This window comes from Amblyomma maculatum, chromosome 11 (assembly GCF_055883805.1).
Source record: "Amblyomma maculatum isolate TAMU_Amacu chromosome 11, ASM5588380v1, whole genome shotgun sequence".
Taxonomy (NCBI): Eukaryota; Metazoa; Arthropoda; class Arachnida; order Ixodida; family Ixodidae; genus Amblyomma; species Amblyomma maculatum.
In genome coordinates, this window is record NC_139354.1 from 113,698,056 (window position 1) to 113,711,108 (window position 13,053).

Consider the following 13,053-nt stretch of genomic DNA (forward strand, 5'->3'; position numbering starts at 1 on the left):
GTCATATAATTTCTTAATCGGAAGATCAACAGCAAGCTGCTTGGTGGCAACAGTCTGCCAGGCACTTTGGGATATTCTCAAACCGCTCTATGTCACCCATCCACAAGTAGCAGACGAATGGCTAAAGGTAGGTAAACTTTATCTTTTAGCCAAATTTCTTGCTGCTCTGCTCTAATGACACAGATTGTTAGTGCACATGGCTTTTCCGCAATGCTTCACAGGAATAATGTGTTAGTAGTGACCAATGTAATTCAGTTTGACTTATAGAAGTACACCATTGAAACTTATTCTGCAGATTGCAGCAGACTTCGAAGAAAGGTGGCAAATGCCACACTGTGTCGGTGCTATCCATGGAAAGCACATCACCGAGTGCCCACCAAACTCTGGCAGCGCAGATTACAACTACAAAGGCTTTTTCAGCAAATCTCTTCTTGCTGTCTGTGATGCCCATTATAGGTAAGACTGTCATCATCATCAGCCAGACTATACCCACTGCAGGGCGAAGGCCTCTCCCATATTCCTCCAATTAGCCCGGTCGTGTGTTAGCTGTATCCACTTGACCCCTGAAAGTTCTTAACCTCGTCCACCCATCTGACTTTATGCTGCCCCCTGCTATGCTTTCTTTTGTATTCTATGACAATTTTGGCAGCATCAGCTAAATAACACTGGTTTAATAACCTGAAGAACCATCACAGGCTTTCAGGGTTGCAAACCATCAAATAGTGTGAATATAAGGCACTTGGCCGATCTTGATACTGTGCAAAGGGCAACAGTTCATGCAAGCTTTTGAACTTCACTTCATGCTCAAAATTAAACACTACACAAGCGCAACAACATATTATTGTAAAATCCACTTACCGGTTGAAACTAAATCTACAGTTATCACAGACACATCCACTGCTGCTCTGTGTGCGCTAAATTTGAAACTATGTACATTTTTTTTTGTGCAGGTTCCTGTATGTCGAAATGGGACACAGTGGAAGCGAGTCAGACGGAGGAATTTTTTCCGTGTCTACATTAAAGAGCAAAGTTTCTCGGGGCGAGTGGGGCTTCCCAGCTGCAACACCTATTGGCACCGAGGGCCCACTGCCTTACTTCTTTGTTGGGGACGAGGCATTCCCATTCAAAGAATTTATGATGAGGCCATATCCAAGACGAGGTAGAGGACTTCTATATTTGACTTCACTCTTTGTTCCTGCCAATGATACAGCACTTTTTCTATCATTGTTATCTGCATGTGCCGTAATCCTAATCCTAATTTTTTTTTTGCTTCTCCGGGCATTGTCTTTCTGGTGTGAACGTTTGTCATATGTTACGACTACAAGAAAGCAGAACAGTGCCAGTGTAAAGCATAAAAACTATTGTGCAATGCCGCAAATCTATCTTTGCACCATATTTTCTTCACCTACTTAGACGGTGTTTGGTTTGGTGATATCTGCAAATAAACATGCTATTATAAAGCGGATAGAAATTGCATTACTGAAATGCCTTTCACATGCATGTAGTAGCACGAGTACCAACGCACTTGTAGTTTTAATTTTTATACATGGAGCAATATGAGCCTGAGACAGTACTCTGCTTTGTGCTTGAAACTTTCTAGCTTCATCAGAGGCTCAGGGCCATGCTTTCTGAGAAGTTTAGTAGGATGCTAGGTATTATAGTGGACTGCATGCAAATAAGAATTGCACAATGTTCTTCTGATTTATATGTCATGTTCTTGTCTTCAGCCTTGCACGAAACTGCATCCCAGTCTGGGTCATCTGGCTATGAGCGGCGTGTATTTAATTATCGGCTGAGCCGGGCACGCCGCATCATAGAAAACGCGTTTGGCATCCTGGCACAGCGGTGGAGGATTCTGCGCCGACCCTTTAAGGCTAAGGCTATTAACATCAACAGGTACGTTGGTGCTTGCATTGCGCTGCACAACTGCCTGCTTAAAGAGTCCGCAGAATCCTCCTCCATTTACTGTCCGCCAGGCTCTGCCGACGCCGAAGACTGGGAAGGGCGTCTCTGGCCTGGGAGCTGGAGAGATGATGCCGCCAGCTCTGTGTTCGCTACACAGAGACTCACAGGCTCTAATGCCACGCGGTATGTGGTTTGTAATTCCTCAACTATTTGTACTGATCTGTGCAATGTATACACCACCGAAACAGGAACATACTTGCCTGTATGCTACATGAAGTAAATGGTGTGGACAATCACAATTATAGATCTACTAAAACTCTTAATTGGCCCTAATGTCTTTCAAAAAATGGAAAAGGAAAAAAGTAAGAACACAGTACACTGAAAGGTTGAGGAGAACCCGTTTCAGAAACCTTCTCTGTAATGGTGTATAGTCCTCTGCAATCATGTACAGTCCCAGAATATTAACACTTTGGCTTTAAGTGACATGCAGTCAGGTGACTTATATTGGTAATGGAATAAAACTTGACAGTGCAATTGCTTTACAGGTATGCAAAGAAAGTGCGTGACCACCTTACGCACGACTTCGTCACAGCTGGTGAGGTGCCATGGCAACGTGCAATGATCACTGGCAATCGAGAGTAGAAAAAGGTGGGTTCAATACTGGTGAAGTGTATTTTATACCAAGAGAACTTGCAAGATATGTTCTCTTGCATGTTAAGCAATGTAAATCATGAAGTCTTTTCAACAATACTTACACAAGTGCAGTAAAAGCATCTATAAATAACAGGCTAGTAACATAAACGATGACAGGTCAGGGATTGCACAGAAGTTTGTATAAGTAGAATTCCCTCAAGGACGTGCAACCGAAATACCCAAGAAAGTAAAAAAATGAACAGCCATTGCCATAAGTCAGTGGTAGAGAACTGGACGTGAGATTCGGAAGTTGTGGGTTCAGATCCCATGAGCTGCATGTAGATTTTTCTTTTACTTTAAAAACAATGACCTGTACGATTTCATTATTATTTCACTTATCAAAAACAAAAATCCCTTATGGTTTCCTTGGTGTCAAGTAGCTGTTGGCTTCTTTCATGTCTCATAATGAGCCACCTGTTTTCCCTATATTTGTTTGCTGTTTGCATATTTGAAAGTATTGCACAATGTCATCAAGTAAAAAAATGAAATAGGAACAATGTCTACCAGAAAAAAAAGATGCCTTAAACGTGAACAGGATATGCAGTATTAAATACCAGGTTAAACGCAATAGATAACCTATTATTGATGCAGTAATAACGCAAATTGTGACAAGATTAGAAAATTTACACTCTATAGCAGTCATAAGCAAACAGAAATGCAATGAGATATTAAGGTAATAAAGAGGTAGTAGCACAGGTACTGACGATGTCATAGATTGCACAAAAGTTGCATAAGTAATAAGCCATTTGTACACTATATCACTTGCATATTTCAAAGTATCACATAATTTCTTCAAATATAAAAATGGAATAGAAACAATGTCTACCAGAAAAAAAGATGCCTTAAACGTGAACAGGACATGCAGTGTTAAATACCATGTTATAAATGCAGTGGATAAGCTATTATTGATGAAATAGTAACACAAGTTATGACTGAAGGTAATTTGCATTTCATAGCAATTATAAGTAATTACAAATGCAATGAGATACTCTGTTAATAAGGAGGTAGTAACACAGGTACTGATGATCAGTCGTAGATTGCACACAGTTTGTATAAGGAAAAAGCTATTTGTACTCTATATCACTTGCATATTTCATGTAGAACGAGAGGAAGAAGATAGTTTACACGGTATGAAGGGGCACTGAACAAAGGTAAATGGGGTACGCCTCAGTTCGCAGGTCGAGCCAACGTTTCGACAAGTGGACTTGTCTTCGTCAGGGCCCAGGCGAAGACAAGTCCACTTGTCGAAACGTTGAGTTGACCTGCAAATTGAGGCGTACCCCATTTACCCTTGTTCAGTGCTCCTTCATATTGCCCATTTCAAAGTATCAAATGATCTCCTAGAATATAAAAATTGAATAGGAATAGGTCTTGGATATTCTTATCACATGCTACAAACAGTAGAAAACACAATATGGGACCAGCTTAGGCACTGCTTTCAATGCAAAACCAGTCTAAAATGGTTGCAATTCCCTGCTTCTTTTGGTCATCCTGACCAGCAGACAGGACCGACCAACTAAGTGGGGCATTGTGCATGATTTTAGACTGGTTTTGTATTGAGAGCGGTACGTAACATGGCCCCTGGACTAGACAGCCTATTCAAAAATAAGAGTCTCGGACTGCTACTTCAGCCTCATATACTGTGGTTTCAATCTGGTGCATGAGATCTTGGCCTATGTGCACAGGCAAATTGCGCAATCGGGCTTCAAGGCGCAAGCAAAAAAATGAAATAGAATCTTTTTTTTTTCCATCCGGTGCTCTCTGATTTGCGCAAGGTGGTCCATGCATGCCTCAACAATTACTTCCTGGCTGCTGCCCTCTCCTGCATTTCTGCAGACCAGGCATTTCACATTAGTGCACACTGTTGGGCAGTTGGTTAAACACTCAAGGTAAATTTAGCACAAAGCTGACCAAGCAAGAAAGTCTGCACAGACAAAGCACAGGCATATAAGTGGTAAAACCAACTCGCTTTTACCCTTAAACTATATTTTGACATTGCAGTTGTTCGAAAATGTGATGCAACGAACAAAGATTGGAAATACTCACTTAGAATTTTCTCCTTTTTTTGTGACACCCGTGCCTTGTAATGAATTGCAAAGTTTGCAGCATCAAATAAAAGGATTTATCTTCTGCCATCTGTTCAGCTAATTTGACTGGGCAGCCACACACATACCGTTTTGCAGGTGGTGCTTCAGGTGCTGCCGCCGGTGGTGCTGCCATTTCAGTCTCTTCTGGAATGTATCTGCAAGTTCATTATAACAAGGACACTTACGCTACATGCAACCTATATGAAAAACGAACCTAGCTTTGAAATAGTAGTAATATGCCAGAATATTTAAACTTTTCCTTACTCTTGTCCGCAGGCCTCTCCCCCTGCATCGGAGTGCGACGAAGCCTCACTGAATACCTGCAGTGCCATGGAACTGCAATGCCACAACGAAAACTACATCAACCCTAACTCTTCCTGTGTTTTTCTCATGCGGTGCACCTCATAACTATGTATGGTGACAGTAACTGTGTTCAGAGAACAAACTTCTGAAAAACTGTTTTTGTCAAACTCACTACAATGTTCACTGCATTTCGTTGCTGCTCATTGTGGTTATTAAGGTGGGGATTGAGCGGTTCTTCATTCTATTTGTTCATCTCTTTCAGCCGGCATTGTGCTTCATGTTATAGTATACCCTCTCCATTTACCGTGTTTGTTGTAAATTTGTGCACTGCAACACCTCAAAGATCGTTGCTGTCGAGACAGCTTATCACTGTTGCACGCTCTGTCATTTTCCTATTCTTAACTATTTTGCTTTGTTTGTCACATGTTCATATAAGGCATATGTATTCCTCCAATTGTACCCCTGCAATATGCCCTTGAGGTGTAGCAGGTACTTGTATATATGTAAAAAGAGTGCATGTATGAAGCTAGTGCCAGGCTGCAATATCTGCTTTGTTTTGTCTGTGGTGGGAGGCGGAGTGGGGTGGGGGATGGTGTTGCCTGTGTGTATTGACAGCATTTTATTGTGATGGTATTGATAGTGGTGACATCCTCCTGCTATGACTAGAGACAGACTTAGTGGTTGGCGAATTCAATAGCTGCCTCTTGTGCCATCTTGCTTGAGCAAGTGTGTATGGTGCCTTGTATTGTATTTGTTTGTAGCCGCTATACTCACAGTTTTAGATGTGTCTGGGCAGCTTTTAGCTTCTGTGTAAATGACATCTGGATTTTTGTCACAGTCTAATTTCTGTGCCTTCCTTAACCCAGGCTTGCCTCTTTCCCGCATTCTGTTCAGAGTTCATGTTTCTTGGTGTTGGTGCTGCCTGATTTTTCCACTGAGGTCATAGGACCTAGGCCAATTATAGTGGTATGAGGGTGTTCGATTGTTTGATGGTCGATAGCAGTTTGTGAAGTGCTCTGCCAGTGCACGAGTTTCCTAGCCTGACTCAGTTGCATGAGGTTGTACCTTAAATATTCACTCACTTTTCACCGCCCTCTTCAACTCTATAGGTGATGCTGAAAACAAGACAAAAGCACATGTATTACACGCACCTGCCCAAAGAAACTAGTCTCTCTCAACAGGATGGGACAGATTCACTTTTTTTAATCAATGAGTGTTGCTACTTGTAAAGTACACATTTGTGTAAAGCAGCAGATTATTGTGGTGATGCATGGTTTCTTACCTCGTGTCACCATCTGCACTGCAGAGGATGCTGAAAAAAAAAATATGCATGTATGTTTAAGCTTATTGTACCCATGCATAAAAGTGCCCCTGGATAAAGCAGATTAATGATGAGAAAATAAATATGTCTAACTGCACACAATTTTTGTGTAAATCTTATTCGACCACGGTTAGCAGTAAAATACGGTTAAGAGCAATTGAGACCTGAGGAGACACCTGTGACTATCTCAGCGGAAACATTTTTACTGTGCAGGGCACAGTTATTAGCAGTACTAATATGCAGCAAGCATAGAACTAAAAGCACTGAATGCACAGTTTGATTGCACCTAACTAGCCTCCCCATGATGATACTGGTACTATTACACTGTTATTGAATCCCTACGGGGCCTTCATGCTGTTCATTTAATAAACTTCTATATTGTTAAACCCATTAAACACAATAGACTTTTTTTCCCGCATACATTCATGAAACTGTATCCATTATTATGGTCAGGGCATAGCTCGCACAATGCTGGCATGTTAAACTCACAGTTCAGGCTGCGGTGCGTCCTCCATGAGCTCAACCATGGCCTCAAAATGGGGCCATTTGATGGTGGGTATATCGGCAGCCCCAGCGCCACTCTTCTGTTTTTCCTGAATTAATTGTTTTTTCCTCAGGTTTTTAAATTTTTTTTTCTACTTGGGTCCCTGTAGGAGGAGAAAAGGTTGTCCATGAAAGCTTGCACGAGGCAAAATAACCTTGCTGCAAAGAATGCTGTGTGTTCAGCCTGTTTCACCTGATGGCTATGTTTTGCGTAAATTTGTGAGATTTTCTCAAAACGAATTTTTTTAAACATTAGACTAATTAGACTAATATGTGTGCATGCTTGCTTAAAACTCGGTTGTGCAATACGTGCTGACGCCACAAAAAGAGATCAGTTTATTACCAAGACATATATCCCGGCTTCTCTAGACAAACACGAGCATCAAGAGATATATATATATAAAAAGGAGCACCGTTTATATTTACACACGAGCTCGTGTGGGTAGATGCCTGCAAAAGCATTCATGCTGTTGCTGTTGTCCAAATAACATGTTGCAAAGAAATTTTTTGAAGTGCTTTCACGTAATAAAAAAAAGAATGTGATTGGAGGGATAGAAGACAGAAAACAAAAAAGAAAATAAATGAAATATGAAATGAAAAGTTATTTGAAGTATTGACACCGTCCATTCGTCATCGTCGTTCTCCTGGAAATACGAGAACGCGGCAAGCGCGCCGGCTCGCCTGAAAAAGTTGAAGTGTCTGGCAAGCACTCCGCTTTTAGGCTGCTACCGACATCCGCTAATGATGACATCTTATTGATAAAGCCCCTGGAAAAACTCTCAGCGCTATCAACGCCACCTGCCTCAGGTTCACCTGGTTCAGTACGTCAGGCACAGTTGGGTGTAGGAGAGCTGCTGGGCGACGACAGCGAACGTCGGTAGCAGCCGCTTGCCAGACACTTCCTTTTTCAGGCGAGCCCGTGCGCATGCCGCGCTCTCGTGCTTCCAGGAGAACGCCGACGACGAATAGATTGTGCCAATCACCGTGTTGTCAATATAAAGCTTAACGAGCAGTTGAATTCTTTCCGTTCTCCAGGATGTTGCGCCTGAGTGAAAAACCCATTTCTCAAAAGTTCATGGTACTTACCGGATAGCCCGAATAACTTGCCGATCTCCTCCCAGGCCATATCTTTCTTCTCCCTGCCTTTAAACTCCGGGTGCCGTTTATTGAAGATGTACGGGTATTCCTTAACTGCATTAAGAAGATGCTCGACCGAGTACTCCATCTTTCTCGTCTTCCCGCCAATTTCCAATTTGCCGCCGGCGATGACAACCGGATTAGCGCAAGCATGACCTACTTCCGGGACTTTGCTGATTGGTGGAATGGTTTTCGACTAGTAGTCGCGCAACTCAAAATTCGAGCAGTGCCCGATCGGCCCGCGGCAGTCGCTCCGATGCGACCATTTGCGACTGCCGCTTTTCGACCAAAACGGTCGCGCGACCGCTGCTAGTCGCAAGTGTGAACGGGCCTTAAGATTTTCGTGTGTAGGGTACCTTCGGAAAACACCCCATGCTTTATTTTGTCGCTTTTTGGCCTCCTTACATTCCCGAGACCACCACGTCTTGTTTTTGTCACACCACACCTAAGGACTGTGGAATGGCGAGGTGAGCGGCAGTGATAATGCATGTCATGAACAACTCATTTAGTCTGTCGACACTAAGGGCATCTGAGAAAACTGCTTCTAGATTCGCCTCTACTTTAAAAAGCTCCCAATCTGCTAAGTGAAGTTTCCACTGTTTCGGTTTGGTCGGCATGACTGATGGTGAGGATGATAAGCTGATTATTGCTGGCAGGTGGTCGCTACTATATGGGTTGTTCAGAACATCCCATTTAAAATCATTAAAAAGGGAAGGTGAACTAAAAGCCAAATCTAAAAAACTCATTTTTCCTGACCTTGGTGAACAGTACGTAAGCTTACAGGAGTTCAACAAGCAAATGTCTGAACTAAGAATAAGATCCTCAACAAGCTGTCCACGTGTATCACTTTTTTCACTTCCCCACAAAAGAGAGTGTGCATTAAAATCTCCTACTACTAGGTAGGGCTCTGGTAGTTGGCAAAAAAGGTTTTCTAGATCATGCAGTGTTATTTTAAGATTTGGTTCAAGATAGACAGAACACACAGTAAGAGTTTTAAAGGCAATTATTGTGGCTGCTACAGCTTCTAAGGGAGTGTTTAATTTCAGTTCTTGAGCTGGAACTCCACTTTGCAATATGATGGCCGCACCGCCCGAAAGCCTGCTTGCTTGCTCTCGATCTCGGCGGAAGACTTGATATTTTTTCAGTATATTCGTGTGCATGAAACCTAAATTTGTTTTCTGTACGCACAGTGCAACTGGTGAGACTGTATCTAGAATGTCTTTTATGTCATTAATATTCTTTAGAAGTTCTCTACAGTTCCACTGTACCAGGAATGCCATCTTATTTTGTTGAAAGCTTGGAAATTAAGTTAGGTTTTTTTCAGGGCCCGTGATTCGGGCCTTGTCTGTTTTGGTTCGTTCCAAGGAGCTCCGCCGTCTCTGTGACGAAGACGGCAAAGAGCTGTCCTGGCCTGTGTCCATTACCTCGTCTGAGGTGCTGGACGAACGTGCCAGAGGCACGTGTTCCTTCTTTTTAGACCTTGCCTCGTGGGCGGAGGTCTTGTGGCCCGCCGACCCTGAGGGACGCGTAGCCTGTTTTGGGGGTGGTGGAGGAGCGAGAGCTGCTTCCACTGGGGCAGGTGATGGCACTACCTCAGCCTCGTTTGAGGTCTGGGTAGGTGCCGAAGGCCGTTGTGGTGTCCCGCCCTGTCGCACCACATCGGCGAGATTTGGTTTCGCTGTGAACTGAAATGTGTTCTTGGTTTTGTTGTACTCGGTACGTGCCTCTTTGTATGTGATGTTCTTTGTTGTTTTTAGTATTATGATCTGCATTTCTTTCCATTTTTGGCAGGATCAAGAGTATGCAGGGTGATCGCCCTCACAGTTTGCACAGCGTGGGTCTGCAGTGCAGTTATCAGAGTTGTGGTCGTTCGCAGCACATTTCGCACAAGTTCTGCGGCCAGGGCAACTTTGCCAACCATGGCCGTATTTCTGGCAGTTGAAGCATCTCCTCGGATTTAGGATGTACGGTCGGACGTTTATTTTGATGTATCCGACTTCAATTGACCCTGGGAGGGTGCAGCTATTGAAAGTCAGAACCAGATGTTTTGTAGGGATCTTGTTATCCTTTCGGATTTTTTATTCTGTGAACCGCTATGACGTTTTGGTCTGCTAGTCCTTCTGCCATTTCATCTTCAGTGAGAGCAATGAAGTCTATCTCAGATATTACTCCTTTTACAATGTTCAAGGATCGGTGGGGAGTGATGACGACGGGGATGTCCCCAAGCGACACAATGTTTTTCAGGGTGGAGGACTGGCACTTGGTTTGTACTTCTAGCAAGAGGTCACAATTTGCAAGTTTTGATACTTTGTATCCAGGGCCCAGGTCTTTAGTGAGACACTTTGACACTATGAAAAGGGAAGATTTTTCGAGCGGGTTTTTCTAGCTTCTTGCTATGTATGACATGGAACTTTGGGAAAGTTTCTTTTGTTTTCACAAAGAAATGGCTTGTAGCATCGGTCCACCCTCGTTTGTTTGGAGGGCGATCATTTGTTTGGGAGAAAGAATCCATGAAAGGGTGTGTTTTCGGTAGTTGTGCCTGCCACCCACCATGGAGCCCAACGAGGGGACGGGACAGGAACTTGCAAGAAGTCCTATATGGGCAACTCAGGGTAGCTACTCCACACAAGGTTAACCCTCGCCGCCAAGAAAAAAGGAAAAACAAGAAATGAGGAGGAGACAGTGCTGAGAAAAGAGATAGGAAAGTGAAAGATGAAGTGGAGGACAGGAAAAGGCGACTGCCGATTTCCCCCGGGTGGGTCAGCCCGGGGGTACCGTCTATGGGAAGCGTGGGCCAAAGTGGTGTGTTGCCTCCGCCGAGGGGCCATAAAGGTCCAAACACTCGGCATTGGCTCAACCACCAGGATCCCCTTTTCCCCAGACACGGCGATGCCACGCACGGCTAAGCGTGGGTGCTGGGGTCCGTGGTGTCGCACAGTACACGCAAACACCTGCTTTAACAGGTGCCCCCTGCGGGGACGGAATCTTCATTTCATTTCTGATTTTTCTCACATCGTGAAATGTATAGAATGCATTTACTTCTAAGGGAGTCCAGATTCCAGGTGGTAATGCATATGTCGGCGTTATCAAAGAAGCGCGGAAGTTTGACAAAGACGCGCTTACATTGAAAGCCATGCCACATTTAACTTTGTCCCATTTGCAGCCGAATGCATTTTCAGGTGAAAATCTTAACTGGTCTAACTGGTTTAAGGAACAAATTCCCAGTTGAATTCCGGTTGGGGATCCATTGTTATCGATATAGGAACCAACTGAGATGAACTGGAAATTTGTTCCTTAAACCCGTTGGACCAGTTAGGATTTTCGCCTGGGTTTGAGAAAATGTGTGTACCTAGCCTTCCAGCTGTTCAGTGATGAGGTTTTGAAAGGACTTTTTCTACAAGGATAAGCTAGACAAAACGTTCCGTACATTTGAGCCAGCAGAACGATTTGGGAAGCTCATGAAACGCTTGATTTTTATCATGACATAAAGGGTGTCCTCCAAAGGACTTCGCCCAGAGTCGGCAAGTGCGAGCTGCTTTCTAGAATAATGTCTAACCTTCTTGAATGACCGGGAAAGATATGCCGCTCAGCACGGCAGTAGAATTCTCAGTGTAGGAACTGCCCTTGGACTTCGTGTGACGCTGAAAAGCATACTGTCACTTGTGAATTATGTGACGTCATCACTAAAATACAAATATCTCCTGACAGCGATTTTGAGCCAGGACGAATTGGAGAATTTATTTGGCATTGTAAGACAACCATTCGGCTGCAATGACCCCCCCTCTCCAGAGCAGTTTTTGCTTATAGTGAATAAACTTGCCTTCTACAACTTAGCAAAGTCGTCAAGGAATGGAAATTCACCAGCTGAGATTGTGAGTTCTCTTTTGCAGCCCTCTGATGTAAGGAAACAAAAGGCGGCACAAATAGAAAGCTTAATTGATGATCACGATCGGGGAATCTGCCACATGCTTCAGCAGTGCTGCAAGAGCAGGACAGCATGTCTGACCACCAAGGCTGTGTGGAAAAGAAAATTGGCAGCCGACTCATTTTTTAAGTGATGTTATTAAGTTTATGTATTGACGCGGCAGCATTTTTTTACGAAGGCAATGAGCAAAGTTAGGGCATCAAATCGTGAGAAGCAAAAGCTGCTCAAAATGAGGCGATGCCAGTGAAACTGCATCGACAAAATGTCCATGTAAATAAACATTGCGTTAATGTGTTCTCTTTTCTTATTTATGTGATTTCATTAATGTATTTGGGGCTGTAACGACCATCCGCTAGTGATGCCTTCCACACGTGACGGCGTAATTTCGCTCGGTCGCTATACAAGACACGCTCAATCTCTTGAATGACGAGCCTAAATTTCTTGTTTCTGCGCATGTTGTGTTGTGCTCGTTCCTTCCCCTTCGTCGTTGTCTTCTTGCGCAGCATTTCCTTTTTCCGCCAAAATGGGTCAACCAAAGCATAGTTATAAACAAGCAGAAATATAACTGCTTGCGGCTTCAATATTCTGTGTCCACCTGAAGCAGTAGCTTCGAAAATGTTTTACTCAAAATACCGCTGCTGACCGACGCCACATGCACCGTAAAACGTGTGGACACTAGCACTATATTTTGCGCTTTGTCCAGACGAATATCGCAGCCATTACATGAGATTCATGAAGCGAAACGCGTTTCCCGGCACTGCCGAGCGCGCGCACAACTCACCTGCTAGCTGCAGCACCATCTGTGAGCCGTCACTGCAAATCATTTCCTCTCCGTAGGCGCGTTCACGACACTAGTCAAATGTTCTAGCCTCTATCTAGGCACTATACCTCTATATAGTGCCTAGAATATACCTCTATACTGCATCGGCGACATGGATTGTCTTGGCTTTGTGAGCCACGGCAAGAGTAAAAAATTGTAGCCAAGAGAACAAGGCAAATAAAAGTATAAATACATCAAAAACCTTAAACAAATGCATAAAATGTAAAAATAAACAATTCAAGAGCTTATTTTGCATTGTTAGTAGGTTGGCGCATGGTCACGTGACCAAGGTGGTGGTTTGCTTACCCACGTGCGTTGA

The 13,053-nt window shown here is 43.6% G+C and overlaps 1 protein-coding gene across 1 annotated transcript; it reads right to left on the reverse strand.

Annotated features, from left to right (window-relative positions):
• Positions 1-3,868: 3,868 nt before the first annotated feature.
• LOC146174704 (uncharacterized) lies at positions 3,869-8,156 on the reverse strand. Its single transcript, XM_084585442.1, has 7 exons — positions 7,836-8,156; positions 6,799-6,921; positions 6,271-6,300; positions 6,071-6,103; positions 4,772-4,840; positions 4,510-4,522; positions 3,869-4,359 (listed from the first exon to the last, which is right to left on the reverse strand). Exons 1-7 carry the CDS (start codon positions 8,075-8,077, stop codon positions 4,198-4,200), a joined length of 672 nt encoding a protein of 223 aa, XP_084441568.1. The 5' UTR covers positions 8,078-8,156; the 3' UTR covers positions 3,869-4,197.
• Positions 8,157-13,053: the final 4,897 nt, after the last annotated feature.